This window comes from Podarcis pityusensis, assembly GCF_964106645.2.
Source record: "Podarcis pityusensis genome assembly, chromosome: 4".
Lineage (NCBI taxonomy): Eukaryota > Metazoa > Chordata > Lepidosauria > Squamata > Lacertidae > Podarcis > Podarcis pityusensis.
In genome coordinates, this window is record NC_138027.1 from 57,514,239 (window position 1) to 57,532,516 (window position 18,278).

An 18,278-nucleotide genomic window follows, 5' to 3' on the forward strand; every position below is an offset into this window, starting at 1 on the left:
GAAAAATTCACAGCCATACTTTAAAACATATAAAAGTTTAAATACTAAAATTGATTAAAGTCACCTTGGCTTTCTAAGCATCTGGGTAGGCTTGTCTAAGCAAGAATGTTTCCAGCAGGTGCTGAAAAGAGTACAGTGATTAGTTACCTAATCTATAGTTCATGTTTGTAGCGGATGAAAGGTTTCCATTAAAAAAAAATTGTAAACTGCTTTCCCCCTCCCTGTCTGTGACATTTTCCCAAGGAAGAAGAAGAGTCCTCAAAAGGCTGAAGTCTACCTTCAAGGAGCATTGAAAACCTACCTTGCGGAGGGATGGGCATTGCTTATTACGCATACACGGAAGCAGCTAGCAGAATGCCAGAAACACCTGGGACAAGTGGAAAAGTATCCTTCAAAGCAAAGGGTATGTCTTAGGTACCTATGTGCTTTGTTGGGGAGGGTGGGTAGTACAGCAGAAGGTGCACAGCACTGTCACCCAAGGATTGCACCAATAATCAATGTTTCAATTTTTCATCAGAGGTTAGCTGTTGGAGCTGCTGGGCTTTGCACATAACCGCCATAAAGGTCCTGGCATCGCTTTTATTTATTATTTATTTCTTAATACTTATATACTACTTGATAGTAACTACCTTGGAAGTGGTCCACTGACGCAGCCGGTCTTCTCTCCCTCCACTCCCTAAATCTGCTCTGGAGAGTTAGGTGAACTTCCATAAGGTTTAGAGGGGAGGAAATCCTATTGCGTGAGCAATCTTTGTTCTGCTTCCACATAACCCACTTAGCGCTATGTTAAATTACACCGCTAATGTCACATATATGAAAATAGGATCAGAACTGGCAGTGACTCTCCAGGGAAGAGAACTTGGGATCGTGGTTGGTAGCTTGGTGAAAGTGTTGACCCAGTGTGTACCAGTGGCTAAAAATACAAATTCCATGTTAGGAATAATTCTGGTTGCTTCACCTCAAGTCAAGAAGGATAGTGTAGAGTTCAGGAAAGGGCAGCCAAACTGGTCACAGTTCCCTCACAGTTTGAGGAATCCTTATGAGCCTCCCAGTTTTAAGTAAACACTCCTGAGTTCCAGTTGGCAGAGGGGATGTGATTTCATCGTTGATATAATTACTACTATTAAATAATTACTAAGCAGGTTTGTTTTTAAATGTAGAATTAGGTACGGAGATTATGTGATTTTTTTAAAAAAAACCTGTAACATGAATGAAGTATTTGTCGTTGCATCAAGGTGGCATATTATTTGTGTGTGTATGTATACTCCTTTCTCCACACTTCCTTAACTTCGTGCCAGCTATCTTCAAACAAGCAGTCTTTTAGCTGCTGATGATCACTTAACAGAAGAAGAACGCAAACACTATTGCCAAGAAATACTAAATTTTGCCAAACAGCCCTCAGAAGGTGAAGGTAAGACTTTCAAGAGACACTTATTGTGAAACTTCAGCTAGGCTATCTTTCTTAAGAAGTTAGGGCAGAGTGGGGAACCTTAGGCCTCTTTATCTGGCTGTCAGGACTCTGCCCAGATCACCAGACCTAACTTGGATCCTCCTTGAGGTTTTGTTTTTCCCTGGCTGGAATATGTATTCGATCTCTGATGGTGCCCCTTGCCTTGCCTTGCCGGAGGCTAGCATGGTGTGTGAAAGTATAAAACTAGCCTATTGTACAAATTATATTTGTTGTTCTGTGCTCTTTTGCCTCTGTCTTTACCCACCATGGGCACTACCCAGAGTATTGCCCTGAAGGGAATGTGGCCCTCAGTCTGAGAAAGATTCACCACACCTGAGCCAGTGGCTTTTGGTTTTGAATGGCTTTTAAAGCAAGATTAGTTTCATCATCTTGTAAGATTTCAACTTGCTCCTTTTTGAAGGAATAATTTTGTATAGGTGATTCCATTTTTATTTTTTTTTAGTTCCTTCATTTTATTACATGCTTCTGCCCTCTTCTGCCTACTATTTTGTTCAATTAATAGCTTCAGAATTTTACTAAAAGGATGCTGTGGCTTTAGGTATTGTGTGATTATACAGAGCTCGTAACATTTGCAGAATTAGGTTGCAGAGTTTAGTTTCCTGAAAATCTCAGCTTTCATTTTTATTGCACAAGTTTCTAGCCCATATGGTAGGGAAGATGTACTTGAAAGTGTGTTAAAAATGAAGCTGAGAGGGTGGCTGAATTAGATTTCTAGTAGTTCGGAGATGGGGTTTACATAGTACTCTACATAGTTATTTGTCTCTCCCCAGGATTAGGCCAATTAGAATAAATTATGCAAAGCATATAGATAGCATATTATGCAGAATATATTGTCCAAATGTGTTTAGGTTGCGGAATTTGGTCTTTTTGACACAATTAAGCAAAAGTGATGGGCTGTATCCAGCATTAGTGATAGTCAGAGTAGACCAATTGAAATTCATGGGCATGGCCAATTTAGGTCTATTAATTTCAGTGTATTTATTCCGAGTATAACTTAGTGTGTTACAACACAATATATATACTGCAGCTGGAATTCGAAGAGTACTTTTGATGAGCCCAAAGACTTGTATTATTCCTGCATTGCAGGGGGTTGGACTAGGTGATTCTTGGGGTTCCCTTCCAAGTCTGCAATGCTATTATTCCATGATTGCAGAACCTCCAGAAATGTTTCCACTCTGTGAGTCTGGAGATACATTGAGGCTTATGAATCTGTGCCCCTAAAGTTGTGCTGTGATTCACAAACCAAGAGTTCATGCTCTTCCTTAAGAGTTACTAGGTATTAGCTGAATTGTATCTTTGCTTTTATTACACTCATATGGTCAATAGAGTTTCACATGTATCTTATTTTATGTTTGTTTGCAGATCAGAAAGTTATACTGTCCATGCATTCCTTTGCACAGCTGAAGAATCTGCATTTTGACCCTCCTAATGCGGTGGTCCATGTGGGTGGAACGCTCTCTATTGAACTGACGTTGGCAAATCAGATGCCCATCGCGGTGAAAGTGGATCAGATTGCTATTAATATCCATTTCAGCATTGAAAAAAATAGCTACCGGAAGACAGCTGAGTGGCTCACAAAACACAAGACTTCCAATGGTATTATCAGCTTTCCAAATGAGGTTGTAGGTCTCTCTCTATCAAGAAGTAGCTTGCCGATGTTGGAGTTGTATGAGATGTATGAAAGGAGCCCCTCGGATAATTCCTTGAACACAACAGGCATCATCTGCAAAAATGTGCACATGCTGTTGCGAAGGCAGGAGAGCAGCTCTTCTCTGGAAATACCCACGGGGCTAACTCTGGAGGATGGTGCCCACGTTTTAAAATGTAGCAACTTAATACTGGAACCAGGGGTCAATAACATAACTTTCAGAACCCAGGTATGTTCTTACGGAAGGCAAGCGGTAACCTGGTATTGCTCCCTTGCCTGAAATTTGCCACTCTGCTACTTCTTGCTTTTAGTCCCTCTCGCGCCTGGCTGGCCTTGACTTATTTAGAAGAAAGGCTTCTAGCTGTGCCAGGATGTCTAGCTGGTTCTGTGACATGTATCTGTAGAAAATCAGGATTACTCTGAGCCAAATATCTTTTAACACATTATTTTCAGTTCTTGTCACTTCTCTAAAGTTTAAAAACTTTGAGCTGCTTAGCTGGAATTAACATTCAATCTACCGTGCTCATTGTCAAAACAGTGTGCAGAAAATGGTTTTAGTCAAGCTTGCTGAGAATTAATTTGCAAGATGTTTAAAGTGATAAGCGGTCTCTTGATCATACAATAGTTTGTACCTTTAACACTTTTAATAGCACAAAAAACCCTGCACTTCAGCTTTGTCCGGTTTGCCAGCTACGGTCAATACAGTGGTGCCTCGGGTTAAGAACTTAATTCGTTCTGGAGATCTATTCTTAACCTGAAACTGTTCTTAACCTGAAGCACCACTTTAGCTAATGGGGCCTCCTGCTGCCACCGCGCGATTTCTGTTCTCATCCTGAAGCAAAGTTCTTAACCTGAAGTAATATTTCTGTGTTAGCAGAGTCTGTAACCTGAAGCGTATGTAACCCAAGGTACCACTGTACTGTACAGAGATAGCCTGACCACTGTAGTCCATGCATTGCTGACCTCAAGGCTGGATACTGTAATGCGCACCATGTGATGACTGGCCTTGGGTCTGGTTCAGAAGTTCCAGTTGGTGTAGAATGCAGTAGCCCAATTTCTGATGGGAGCTTCTGGTCGAGAAAATGTTACATGGTTGTTAAAACCATTGCACTGGCTGCCCATCTGCTACTGAGCCTGGTTCAAAGTTGTCATCATAATTTACAAAGCCCAGAACAAGTTAGGTCCAGGGATCACCTGAACCTTTATATCCCAGCTCCATCACTGAGATCACCTATAGGAATGTTGGCCATTCTTCAAGTTGGTGAGGCTCATTAGACTGCAACAAGAATTCAAGTCTTTAGTGTCATGAACCCAGTCCTGTGGAATATTCTGCCGATGGAGATTCAGCAGGCACCTTCTGTGCCATCTTTGAAAGACCTGCTGAAAATTGTTCTGTCCCATCAGGACTATGCAGGCGGTTATGAATACATCCTTAAACAATGGTTAATTGATGTCTCTTTTTAACTGTTTTGTGTGGTTTTTATTACACGGTTTTGTTTCAGTGCTGTAAACCGCTTTGATACATATTTTTAAATGACATAGTGGCATGCAAATATTTTAATAAATTAATAACATCAGTGGCCTGTTCAAATGTTTCATTACTGCAGTGTCTTGAATTTCATAGGTACATGCTTTTTTAGTAGGAAAGAGTAGTGGATTGCTCACTTTTTGTCAGTCACTTGCTATATATTAGCCAATTTGTCTAAAATAGGACTAGGCTATGTATGGCCTACATGAGCTTTCCCCAGCCAGTGTAGTAGAGTATACTTGGTTGCCCTGAAGCCACTGCCATTCATGCTCAAAGCAGAGTAGGCAACAATGGCAAAGCAACTGGAGTTGGATTAAAAGTGGGTAGATGCCTCCCATAATAGACTCAACTGGTTTGAAATGCTTAAGCATTGTGCTTCTTTAGCTTTATTGTGAGTTCGTGCAACTTTATTTTGAAAGAGTGCAATTAGCTGAAATCTCTGCTCTGCTATCCTCAAGCAATGTCCATGATGTATCAGAAACCTTTCTTCAAGCATTGTGGAGCGCAAAGTGCAGGTCTTTGTTGTTCCCTTCTTCTGTTTCAGAACTTCTCTGCAAGCGAGATTGACTAAATGTACTGCGCGTATCAGAGGCCAGTGCTAGCAAGCCAAAGTTTTTGGCCAAGGGACAAAATGTATATAGCCTTTGGCAGTCGTAGGTCAAGTGGTACACCTTTCAGTAATTTGAATAGCAGTACCATTCAATTACAGGCTAGCCACCTTCTGGCTGCAGACAGGAATTGCAAATAAATGAGTTCTGTATTACTATATTACCACAAAGTTCATGAACACGTTTTAAGTGGTATTTCTACAGAGTGCTCTACAGCAACCGTAAACACAAATGTTGGCTGATGTTCTGAAAATACCACAAGCAAACATCACTTAACAGCATAGCTGAGAACAATTGTTGCTTTAGAAGTTATGTCACCTTTGATGTAAAAAAAACCCAAACATATATGAATTTGTGCCACAAAGCAGACTGCTTACCAGCATCCTTAAATAAACCACAGTTCAATATTTTTGAAGTTATTAAATAATCAACCCCCTCCCATTTTGTATAAATGGGTGCCAGTAGAAAAATAAAACTACAGTTGAATAACCTTGAAGTTACATGGTTTCTTTCTCTCACGCATACCCCAATTTGATTTTCAGCCTGCTATTTTAAGACTGTGTGTTTATTATGCAAGAGTCCATGTGTGGTGCAGTCAATTATATAGGGGAGACATTAACTTAATAACAACACACCTCAAGCTATTCAAATGCTTGCCGTTCTATACATATAAAATCTGGATATACTAACAGCCACATGCTCATACAACTATGCAGCCCTAAACTTTTATTATTGCAATGTAGCCTGTTTTGCATGAGTATATGATTATATTAAGAATATAGTAATTACCATTTATTCAATATTTCCTAGTGAAAATAGTCTCCAGGGGACTCAAGGTACTCACAGTATAAAAAAACCACATTTTTTAAAATAACTAAATAAAAGAATTAAGTACAGAGATAATAGTAATCAATGAGAATTTCAATACAATTTGAAAAGCAACACACATATGCCCAAGAAAATCCATGTATCATAACTAACTCAAAGCAGACCTGTTTAAGGCCCAGCAGAGCATAATAGCAAAAGTAAGGTCTTTTACCTGGTGTTGAAAGATGTTAATGATATTTTTTCCTGTATGCAAATTATTATTGTTATTATTGTTATTATTATTATTCTGGCTTCTACATATGTCTCCAGGTGATTTACAGAAATTTGAAATGTTCTGTCAGATCACCTGGTAAAACTGAGATCCCTAAAGAATATTGTTTTTTATTTTTCTCATAGGGCAAGGATCCTGGAACATACACACTCAGGCAGTTATGCATTTCAGTGGGCAAAATGCAGTTTGCCCTTCCTCATATTTACCCAATAGTGCAGTATGATGTTTACTCTCAGGAGCCACAGCTAAAAGTGGAGCCATGTACTGGTAGGTAAAATTTGCTTGAAACTATGCATGTTAATTTCTCTTGCTACGTGTCTAAATTAGGTACTTTCCAGTTTGAAATATGTTCTGCAACTTATGAACTAATTTGGAGGACTAAATTCTCAGTATCTAACTTGCCACAAGAGTCAAATATACAAATGCTTAACATTCTGAAATACACTATCTAATTTCAGTGTAATGTGTTTTTGCACTGCCTTGATAGTTTTATTGAAGGGCAGTCCTAGATAGCTTTTTAATAAAGTTTGTCAGCTAGCTGCCATTGGAAATGGTTTGCTCGTAACCTTGCAGAACAGCTACATAAATCTTGAGTAATTAGACATTCATGCACCTGGTGCTTTGGAAATAAATGTACATTACATAGTTCAACTTAAATGAGGCCAAGGGAAACTTTTAATTGATTTTGCTGCTGGAGCCACTGTTCTTGCCAAATAACTTCCTACAATATCTGTTGCAATATCTGAGTACATTCTGGGTTGTGAAAAATTGTGGAACGCGTGCCTTGTCTTGCCTGGCTTTCCTCAGTTTTGGGGAGTTTGTTTTGGCTGTTTCCAATGCAGGAAACTATTGAACTTCTCATTTACTTAGAAGAGCTTCTCAATCAAGGAAGATGCTGAAATACAGCCTTAGCTGTGAAGGCTCTTGCTGCGGAACTTGTTCCACAGTTGAATCTACCAACTTGAAAATTCTCTGTAGGGTTTTCCCTACTTAGAGGAAGTGAAGTTTGCATTTCACATAATTATTTTGATGATTAATATGCAAAAAAGGAGGGATGCTGAAGGATTCCTGTTTCCTCTGGGAGTGAAGCTACCCTTTCCCCCTGCCCCTCAGAGCCATACACGGTTCAGCATACCGATTTGTGGGTTGGTCCACAATTTACAAACCAACATATGCGTGGGTCCAGCAGCACAACTGAGCATGCTGTGGTTTAGTTACTAGCTGCTCCAAGCAGCTGTAGAATGTTAGAGAGAGAATGTGGCTCCCAGGCCTTGTTGCAAGGACATTATTATTTTTCTTTTATTATAACACTGCAGATTTTCTCTATCTGACTATCTATCTATGCATGTAGACAGGACACATGGACCCAAGCCAAGATCTGGAAGCCAAGTTTCAACCATGGTTTTATATTTTGGCTTTCTGGCTAGCTATCAACCACAGATTCTCAGTTTGGACATAATGGCTAGCACACGTTTCCTTTGCTTGCACAAAGGGAAGGGCAAAGCAGGAGCAATCTTGGTGTATAAACCAAGATTTAATCATCCATATGTAGCCATTGTGGTTGTTCTGAGACAGCAGAATTAATTGTTTCTCTTCACCACTACTTCATTTTTTTTCCAGACAGCCTTTTGGCTGGGATTCCTCAGAAGGTAAAATTTACAGTGACTACTGGCCATTATACCATAAAGAATGGAGATGCACTCCAGCTAAGTAATGCTGATGCCATGCCAATTTTGTACCATCCAGAGAGTAAAGCTGTGATTTACTCAAACACAAAGGGTATGTAGTTTCGGTATTATTATACTAATATTAGTATTTTGATGAAAGAGGGCTTCCTGCAGCCAGGATATAGAAATGCTATAGGAGCTGCATGGTAATTGTAGGTGTAAGAACTTAGCCTCCAATTTTATATTTACTTCTTAAATCTGTTTTACCGTAATAGGTTTAAGCTTTCGTTGATCACAACCTCAAGAAATCTGTTACAATGTAGTATGCAGAATAGCTGCTTCTGATGTTTTAGTTCTCTGATTCTCTGCACAGCAGTCTGAAAACATATGGCAGGAAAAATATATTTGGAAGCAGTTTAATCTTTTATCAATTCCAAGCAGAGTTGTTATCCCAAGGGTTACCATATAAATTAACTTTCTCTATCGGCACCCTCCCTGCTAACTAATTTTTTGTTGACAGTCATAGCCATGATTCAGAAGTGTGCATCAAAACCATTCTAAGCACTTCTTTATTAGCAGCTTTCTGTTCCATGGCGTAAACATCAGTGTTTAAGAAAGGGAATTTGTTATGAGAGCTTCCAAATAGGTAAAGTTCTTCAAATATTCTGGCATATATCCAACTCTGCCCAAGTGGAGTTCTTGTGGTGCAGGACTGGGAAACCTTTGGTCTTCTGAATGTTCCTGAACTGCAGCTCCCATCATCCTCAGCCAGCATGGCCTAATGGCTAGATAGGATAGGACTTGTAGTCCAAAACATCTGAAGAGCACCAAAGTTGCGGATGCTGCTATAGAGAACTGCTTAAGAAAAGCCACTAAACAAACTTCTTGTGTGCTGTCCATGTAAGTCTCTGGGTTGCATAATGACTTTGGTACAGTGGCCAAAGTCTTGAGATCATGTTTGTCTCAAAGAAAGGGCATTAGAGGAATATGTTATAACACCTGCAAAAAGTTACCTAGTGGGTTAATTCAGACAAATATCAAGCCATGATTTGTGTTAACTGTATAAGGTAAACCATGGCTTGTGTGGTTTCCTTTTTTCTTCATCCCTACTGAGAGTCCCCAAAAGTTACCTCACACAGTAAAACCCAGTGTGGTTTGTTGGTTTAGAGGCAATGCCACACTTTATTTTGAGGAATACCATGTGTTTGGAGTGAAGTGATTATTCTTAATTATAGTTTAATTGATATTTTATGCAATTGTAGAAAAGGCATCGGAAGCATCTCTAATGATCCAGTCGTCTGAGAAAATCACAAGCATCAGCTTACCTGTGGCTCCTGCTTATCACGTGATTGCCTTTGAACTCGAAGTCTTGTATTTACCATCAACCTCAGTAAGTGTGCTGGAGAATGAGAACCTGGTTAGCAAAGAGCTTCAGAAAAAAAGCAAAGAGGAGACGTCTTACAATCGTATGGCTACAATTGACCAAAAAGTAAGTTGGCGTGAATAATGTAATACTTTATAGCCCTGTTAAAGTAGTTACTTCCTTTGAGATGGTAAATTGATTTATTACACCCAGAATATTAGAGGAATGCTGTGTTCTTTGGGACCACAAAAGAAAGCTGTGCAGTAAAATATTGTAAAATGTAAAGATATTTTCCTCTGTGAACAAAAGCTACATCAAAAACACATTTTAACCACAGTTTTTTGTTCTTGAAATACACAAAACAGCACCTCCTGAAAAAAAGGTGATTCTTTGTAACTTCATTCCTGTTTTTGCTACCTTGCTCTAAAGCAAATTAAATGTGCCTGGTGTGCAGTGACTGTAGAAATACAAGAAAATAATAATGTATAAAAAATACTCTGATTTTGTTTTATGTTCTTATTTCCCCTCCCAATAAAGGGTACACTTCTTAAGAAATATTGCAACTATTTGAAATTAGAAAAATTAAAATTTCAATAATAACCTGAATAACTTTATTCTGTCTTGCCTGCAGGTAACCATTGATTGTCCATGGTCAATTTACTCCACCATTATTGCACTTACATTCAGTATACCCTTTACAGCCAAACATTCCTTGTTATCAGCAGGCAAAAGGTAACTTTCTCAAGGTCTCTCTCTTAATTCATCATAAAGATATGTCTTATTACAGCTACAGTTTACAACAATATGAATGGGCAAGGAGTTTTGAACACCTGGCCTGTTTTCTCCCTCCTTTTGTGCTTCATAAATCAATGCCATACCTGCTTACTTGAGAGTACAAATACATAGTGATATGGTAGAGTATTTTTTAATTTCACCTTTTCCAATGGGAGACTAACATAAAAACATAATCTAGACTTGGAATATAGTGGTTTGTTTAATTTAAATGTAATTTTAGCATGATTAAACAGTGCTATGAATATGTAGAGCTCTTTTTCTCTATTATTTAAGCCTTTAGCAGATAGATAGATAGATAGATAGATAGATAGATAGATAGATCTAACAATACAATACATGACAAAGTAGGCTCTTTGCAATATTAAAAAATATGTTTTCCTTTTTATTTTTAGGAAATACATACAGGTTTGCGTGCAGAACATGTCAGATATCTCTTTTAAGTTATCTGACAGTAGTCTTAAAAGTTCTGGCGTCTGCACAGATTTAAGTCTTGATCCTCTAAACTCCAAAGCTGAACAGGTAGGCTTTCTTTCTTGCTTTTTTTATAAATAAATTTTTATTATTAAAATAATTCAACATTCATACATGTTACGAATATACAAACATCACATCTGTTTCTCACATCTGTTCCCCTCCCCCGACCCCAAAAGTTTATAGAAAAAGCATTATGAACCTCAGCTAATTGGAACTCATTGACTGTGTTTGAACGCCACACTAAACTGTTAGGAAAACATAACTGAACCTAGCTTCCTCCCTAGCTCACATGCTACTTTGCTTCCACATTTTGCTCCTGCACGGCCAGGAGAAGGAGTTAGAAACTTTCTCTTCCATTTTTGGTTAGCTGGGGTTTGTCATATTCAACACCATACAAAAGAAAAAGGAGAAAAGAAAATGGAGTCAGGTTTCAAGTCCTACACACAAAAAAAATTGTGGAATAGCAATTGCTGGAGATAGTTCTGTGAGAGGAAAACCAAATAGCAGTTGGTTGCAGCCATATTGATGGAGGGAGACTCATGCACAGAATTCTCACAGCGTAAACCCCAGTTTTGCTGTTCACAACCCAAATTATGCCTGCTTCCCTCCTCCTTGCTCCTTCCAGCTCATGCTGGGAGAAAACAAATCACAGCCTGTGACTTAGCAATATGTCAGAACCATGGATCATGGTTTGTTTGGTTCCAGCAATCCACAATCAATAATCCAAGAACAACTGTTGGCCATGCATAATGATTTTGGAGCAAAGCAAAGCACAATCTCGGGTTTGGCTGTAACACTAAGCCAAGCCTCGTGGTTTGCTTTCTCCCAGCATCAGCCAAGAGGGCTGAAACAGACACAGTTTTGCGTGTGTGTAGTTAGCTGTCATAGCCAACCACAAGAGCTAGACATTTGTTTTAAGTAAAACCAATGTGAGGGATCCAGGGTTCTGAGCAAACTATTCAGCCTTGAGGGAAGGGGTTGCTGCATGCAGTGCTGTTGACGAATACACTGTCCACCCCTATTGAATTTTATTTTTTTTAAGTATGTATATTCTGTTCTTTATTAGCTAACACCAGAGTGACTATTGACAAACTCATAACTCTCTCTTTCAGCATATCTACACTAAGCAAGCAGTATTCTTTGTATGGGAACTGAAGTGGACAAAAGAACTTCCCTCATCTTTGCAATGCCAGTTTTCAGTGAACTTCTGTTCAGCACCTTCTGAAGAGCACTCACTGTCTCTGAAGCCGTACACTTACGAATTCCAGCTGGAAAACTTTTTTGTAAGTTTTTGCCACGCTGACAGCTAGATCAGATAGGTTGGAGATTTTCCAGAGTGGAAGCAGGCAGATTCAAGGAATCCACATTAAAAGATTGTGGAGTGGGGGTGGGGGTGGGGCTTTCAAATGTTTATTTATTTATCAGTATTCATATACTGCTTGCCATTATCACACAATCTCAAAATGGTTTACAGGAGTAAAAATTTTAAATTCCATATTGTAATTCTGGAATACTCGAAGGGTTGGTTTGTGCCAGGCACTTGCCACATTGAGAGCACTCGATCACTGCTTGGCAAGTGGCTCTTACTGCTTCTGCAGTGCTTAGAGCAGATTATCTGTGGATTGTCACAACCTTGTGGCATTTCTGGGCCATTGCTGGATAGTGGCTAGTGGTGTCATAGAGATTTCCGCATGACAGCAGTGCCCCATGGGACAAGCCATTCTAGATGTTACAACCTCTGTATGGTGCAGTTGCCACATGATGATATTTTAGGAAGCCATCACATGTTGAATGTAATGTTTGGTACTTGTTTAGCATCAATACGATTTGGGCTTGTTTGTTTTTACGATACAGAGTTGATTTTCAGGCTTTCGCCCTAGCTTTTGTGGCTTGGTCCTATTTTTTATGGAAAAGTAGAAGACAGACTTTCTCCTCCTCTGCCAATCTCCTTTTACTGATAGATTATCTTTCCTAATCAGTTTAATTGTGGAAATGTTTAACCTTGTGTATATAATGACCATGAATATCATTGTGCTCCTGCCAGACATTATATAATGTGAAAGCTGAGATTTCCCCCCCATTGGGGGCAGAATATTGTAAAACAGGCTCGTTGTGCTCACTGGAGGTGTCGATCACCCGCCTTTCAGACCTCCTAGATGTGGACAAAGACGAAGCATTGACAGAATCTGATGGTTACTGCACAACAAAGCTAATGTATGAAGGTAGGCATACGAATTGGACTGCATTTTGTGTGGTTTAGTCACTCAGGTCACCCAAAAGTGTATGTAGCTCTAATATCCAAAGAATTTACCCCCTCCAATTATCTTGAATTAAATCTATAGTAATTCTTAATCTTAAAGCTATCAACAGGATTTTAAATATGTGTATGTATCTTCATCAAATCATTTTGTTTGTATGGCATCACTGACTATCTCATGAAGCTTGTATAAGGACTACATCAGACATTTTATATAGTTCCCCCATAAGTGTGGCTTATACAGTATTCAAAATGAAAAATGGGTCTCAGTAACTGTTTCCTTTTAATAGTGGTTTCTCTTTTGTTTCAGTTGTAGACAATAGTAGTAACTGGGCAGTCTGTGGGAAGAGCTCAGGGGTAATATCTATGCCGATTGCAGTTCGGGCAACCCACAAAGTGCACATGGAAGTCATGCCACTCTTTGCTGGATACCTCCCTTTTCCTGATGTTAGGCTATTTAAATACCTCCCGCACTACTCTGCTCACTCTATGCAGCTTGATGCAGGTAAGAATGTATTCCTTTCAATGCTTCGTTTGAAGGCCTGAAACACAAATAATCTTGAACAGTTTATTTAGGTGCTTACATGAATGTTTAAAATGCGTTAGAATTTTTCAGCTGAGAAAGTTGGAAAGACACGTTTATCCTGATTTTCAGCAAGAAGGGTCTCCCAGGGTGGCTTGCAGAATATCAGTAATGAGATAGTATCAGGCTTATATTTGAAAAGACACAATTCAAAAAGAAAAGGTATTGGGAGAGATGAGGAAAACAGGCACTAACACTTAATTATAGTTCTCATGACCAGCTGGAACGGGAAAGAGGAGTCACATATTGCTGGTTTTTGAGCAGAGTCAGTGGAAAGGCTGTGGACTTCCACCCCTTTTTTTTCTGTCTGCCCCCATCGTCTGATGGGATGGCTGCTGATAGAGAACGTTTGCAGTCCCATTTCTCCCGTAGCTTGATGGCATGGCATGACACACTTTATGTGCAATCATTGCCTTGGAATGCTTTCAGTGCTCTTATGCGCCGGGACTGGCAGATACTTGAAGTATGATTTAACAGTTTCTTGCTCTTGTGGGAGTTCCAGTAAGTGCACAGAAATCTTTATGTGCTGGGGCTTCCCCATTCGCTGCAATGCTTTATTTACTGTGCTTATATGCTGCCCTTATACCAGGGCACTCAGTAAATCACTAAAACAAAAACGAGGTACAGAAGATGTAACAGCGAAACAGCAGAATTGTTTCAGACCTTTTTTCCTTCCAGGAGTTGATGGAATGGACTCCCTGTCCTGGCCTTTTTTGCTTCCCCTTCTGGGCACCCAAGTCTGTAGCCTGTGAAGAGGTGGAAAAGGGACTGCCCCGAGTGAGCACTCTCAGGCCAATGGCAGTTTTTCAGGAGTTGATGGCATGAGCTGCCCAGCCTTGGGCTCTCTTCAGTCTTTTTAGCACATACTTTAAAAAGTGTTTCTGTAAATAACAAGTCATGCAGGGATCTCTGATTCCTTCTACGTGATGAACCCTAAATTGATTCTAGTTCATACTGTAGGTGCACATGGAATAAAGTTTTGCATTTTTGTTTTTTAAACAGATAGTTGGATCGAAAACGATAATCTCTCTGTGGACAAGAATATGGATGATCAAGCTGACAGCAGCAGCATAAAGAGCAGAGGCAGCATACATTCAGCAGCCAGTGCAGAACACAAAGGTTTACCAATGCCTCGGCTGCAATCGTTTTCACCCGGACAGGTCTTCAACTCCAGCTCTGGCATGCAAATCCTTGTCATTCCCAGCAAGGATGATCACATTCTGGAGGTCAATGTCACATGACAGCTCTCTGTACATGTGCATGGACATGCACATGAGACTGGAAAATGAATGCACTTTAAGGGATCATAACCTGATTGTTCTTCATTTGAAACATTCTAACGCTAACGAGGCCTATGGCAACTCAACACTTACTGGCCCTGGAAGCATCAGACAATTGTATCAATTTAAATGTACAGTGATGCTTGTGTCAGCTAGTTTATATTGCTATTTTAGGGTGTTTGTGTAAAATGATTTTTGGGGTTTCTCTCTCTCTCTCTCTCTCTCTCTCTCTCTCTCTCTCTCTCCCTCCCTCCCTCCCTCCCTCTCTCTCTCTCTTTCTCTCATCCTGCTGGTGAAATAAAGGATACTTACTGCAGTTTTCTCTTTATTTTCGGCAGCTTCCAGAACTGCTATTTTTTTCCGGGGGGTGTAATTAAATTTCTGTTCAAAGAAAATTTCAGGTTGACATACAATAAGCCTTGCAGTGTAGCTGTTAATGACTGACGTGTGTGCCTTTCTAGTCACACAACTGTTTGGTTTCCTGGACCAGGATAGCTATCCACATTTCTGTATAGTAATTCTTAATCCTACAGCTATCAACAGGATTTTAAATATGTGTATATATTTTCTTGAGGACTTAACTTCTTTTGTGCCTTGGGATACATATGAAACTTATTAGCCCACTCAAACTCTTGAATGCACACCATATAGAGAGCCATTACTTAAGCTGACTGGAGAAACACACACACACACCAGGAAGCAAGTAATGAAGTGGCACATAAGTGGTTAAGTTGGAAGTAAAGTTTTACTGAACAAGCTTTCCCCCAAGTTTGATATTTAAATTATTTAAGGTTACTATATTGAGTCTCACTATATAGCTTTTATTCAATATTTCACTTGATATTTTTAAAACCAAAGTTTATTTGTTTCTCCTGTCCCAACTACTGTTAACTTATTATTGACTACAGAGCCATATAACTATATATATATTTGCACCTTATTCTAAAGTAATCTGAGAAGAAGCAAATAAAGCCAAGGATTACTTGACTGCTTTTCCAGTCTGGTTATGAGGAAATTTAAGGTCCTACTTATTGAACCTCTTCTGGTCCAGCAAACTGCAGTTACACCATTCCAACTGATTACTTTCAGTTGTAAATTTATTGTACAAATGATTATTTTAAAAAAATCTAAACTAAACTTAACTGATATAATGTCTGTGTATAATTTGCTCCCGGAATCAAGGACAAAATAAATGTGTTTTTATTGGTGTGGAAATCAAAGCTTGTAAATAAGTCTAGTGCATATAACTTTTTCCAGCTCTCAAACTGTGTATTTTTGTACATACCACATTTCCTTAAAACTTGTGGCTACAATCCTAGCTGCTGTTCACTCCTGTTACTGGCTTACACAATAATTCTCTTCTTGCAACATATGCAGCCTCTTGGGGAACAGCCTTCATTGTATGAACAAGCTTTGTAGGAACACTGATAATTCTTGGTTCTTTCCATGGGTTTTTAATATCTTTGAGGCAGGAGGCAGTAGCAAACCAAATTTGAATTCTGAAAAAGTGTGGTATGTGTGTTCCAACACTGTGTGTATCTGTTAATTCTTGATTTACTTTTCTCATGTCTTAAGAGCAAATGAGGTTTTATTTGTAGAGGGAGCAAAAAGCAAGCCCCGTGTTTCTCATGAATTTACCAGTACTTGGCTTTGAAAGTTAAAGTAAGCTGAGTTTTCTTTTTGGAAATAGAAACATACACTTGTATTTGGGCACTTCTTTTCTTGAAGTTACAATGGGAGGTTGGCTGACTGTCTCTTTGTGTTTAATTTACTTTAATTAAGTTAGGGAAAAATGTATGCAACCCCTTAAACGTTTTTCAACAAAATTGCCTCTGTACCTTCTTTCAGTTATAAGAATTAATGAGACTACACAATATTGATATGTACACACTTCAATTTTGCATCTAAATGATAAAATGTATTTAAACTTGTTATGGCCCTTCTACATTGAATACTTGTGAACAACAGCTTGAATGTTAAAAGTACATTTCGAATGTGGTGAACAACTTGATACCTTGATTTTGGGTCTTTCACAAGAAATGATTTTATTAGCAGTTAGTGTTGATGTGTTTTCTCTGGTTTGGTTTTAGAGCACCGTAACATTTTTATGCTTACGTTGAAATGGTGGACTTCACTAAAATGCAGCAGAACCATAGTCTAATCATTACTTCAGGAGACTACATGTGTATATGGAGAGGGGATTGGTTTCTGGGTAAAGATGTAAATAATCAATTTGCAATATGTGTATCTGAAAAATTAAGGATTATGCTATTTATAGATATCTGTCAAGCTTGTAAATACTATCAAATGGGTTAAAGGAGTATAATTTTTGTGAATTTCACAGGTTTATTTGTGACTGGAAAAATTAACTCCTACTATGGAAATTAAAGTTCAACAATGACATTTGTGACACTTCCTACTTGTAGTTCTGTAAGACTGTTACACTCCACAGAGGATATAAACATAGAAGAGCAAACTGTAGGGAAAGGATATTCAGAAACACAATTACCCAGTCTTATTTCTTATTTTAATGGTGCCATGAAACCTAGGGAATAAACTGTCAATGAAACCCCCCCAAAAAAGCCAACCAGTAGGAAAATGAATAAAAATCTTGAATATTTTAAACAAAAGTTGCTTACAGTTCTGACATTCAGCTTTCCTTTATATGTTCCTTGGTTTGAGATTTCTAGGTATTAAGTGGCTCTAAGCTGAGCTGATCAGTTATTTTCAGGCAGCTTTTCTATTAGTAGCATCTGTTGGCTCTCAGTTAATTTATTTTGCAGGACCAGGCTGAGCCTGTACTAATATACCTTAAGATAATTATATGGTGGTGCACAAGGCTTAACACATGCAGCTACTTTAGCTTCACTGTTTTTTTTTTAATCCTAGCAGGAAGTTTTATCTTCTCACATTCTCCTGATGTTTCTTGGTATATTTGGGGTAGCATTTATGTATGTATCAGAGCTTTGGGAAGCAAACATTGTCGTTCCTAGTTTAAGGAGTCATTGCAGATGAAACTTGGCACCAGCTTATTCTGGCAACTACTTTAAATGATGTTGACTGTTGCAGTATGATGAGTCTCTTTTGTGAACTGGGTGACAAACCAAAGCAGCACTACCACATCCTGGTTCAAAAGGCAATGCTTTTTGGAGAAAGCCACCTGCTAAATGCCTGCTTGTTGAAGTATTGTACATCAGAATGGTTTCTCTGGAGCTACACCTGACATGGATCTTCAGCTTCCAGATCTAGGAAAGATTTTCTCCAGAAGCACCACCTACTGTGAATGGTTACTGTTGGAAAAAGTACTGCAGAGTGGAATGTGCAGGGAGGGGAGTAGAGTTCACACTGGTGTGAAAGTTTCTTTAAAATAGAAGTCTTCAACCTTTTCTTACCTGGGATTCACTTTTAACCCAAATAAGCATTTGGGGACTAATTTACTTTAAAGATAATTTTTCTTCCAGTTTTACATTTCAACTTTGGATAAAATTAGTTGTACACTACAAAT

At 38.8% G+C, this 18,278-nt stretch overlaps 1 protein-coding gene across 1 annotated transcript in view; it reads left to right on the top strand.

The window, feature by feature from the left end:
* The window catches only part of TRAPPC10 (trafficking protein particle complex subunit 10), a 44,600-nt gene extending 27,424 nt beyond the window's left edge, over window positions 1-17,176 (top strand). The window contains exons 12-23 of the mRNA XM_081003723.1: window positions 244-384; window positions 1,299-1,411; window positions 2,834-3,348; window positions 6,480-6,621; window positions 7,975-8,133; window positions 9,284-9,510; window positions 10,016-10,116; window positions 10,572-10,698; window positions 11,766-11,936; window positions 12,698-12,875; window positions 13,221-13,415; window positions 14,496-17,176. Coding sequence (XP_080859849.1) covers window positions 244-384; window positions 1,299-1,411; window positions 2,834-3,348; window positions 6,480-6,621; window positions 7,975-8,133; window positions 9,284-9,510; window positions 10,016-10,116; window positions 10,572-10,698; window positions 11,766-11,936; window positions 12,698-12,875; window positions 13,221-13,415; window positions 14,496-14,734 — 2,308 coding nt within the window. The 3' untranslated portion in view covers window positions 14,735-17,176. The remainder of the gene's footprint in view (window positions 1-243; window positions 385-1,298; window positions 1,412-2,833; window positions 3,349-6,479; window positions 6,622-7,974; window positions 8,134-9,283; window positions 9,511-10,015; window positions 10,117-10,571; window positions 10,699-11,765; window positions 11,937-12,697; window positions 12,876-13,220; window positions 13,416-14,495) is intronic.
* The last annotated feature ends 1,102 nt before the right edge of the window (window positions 17,177-18,278 follow it).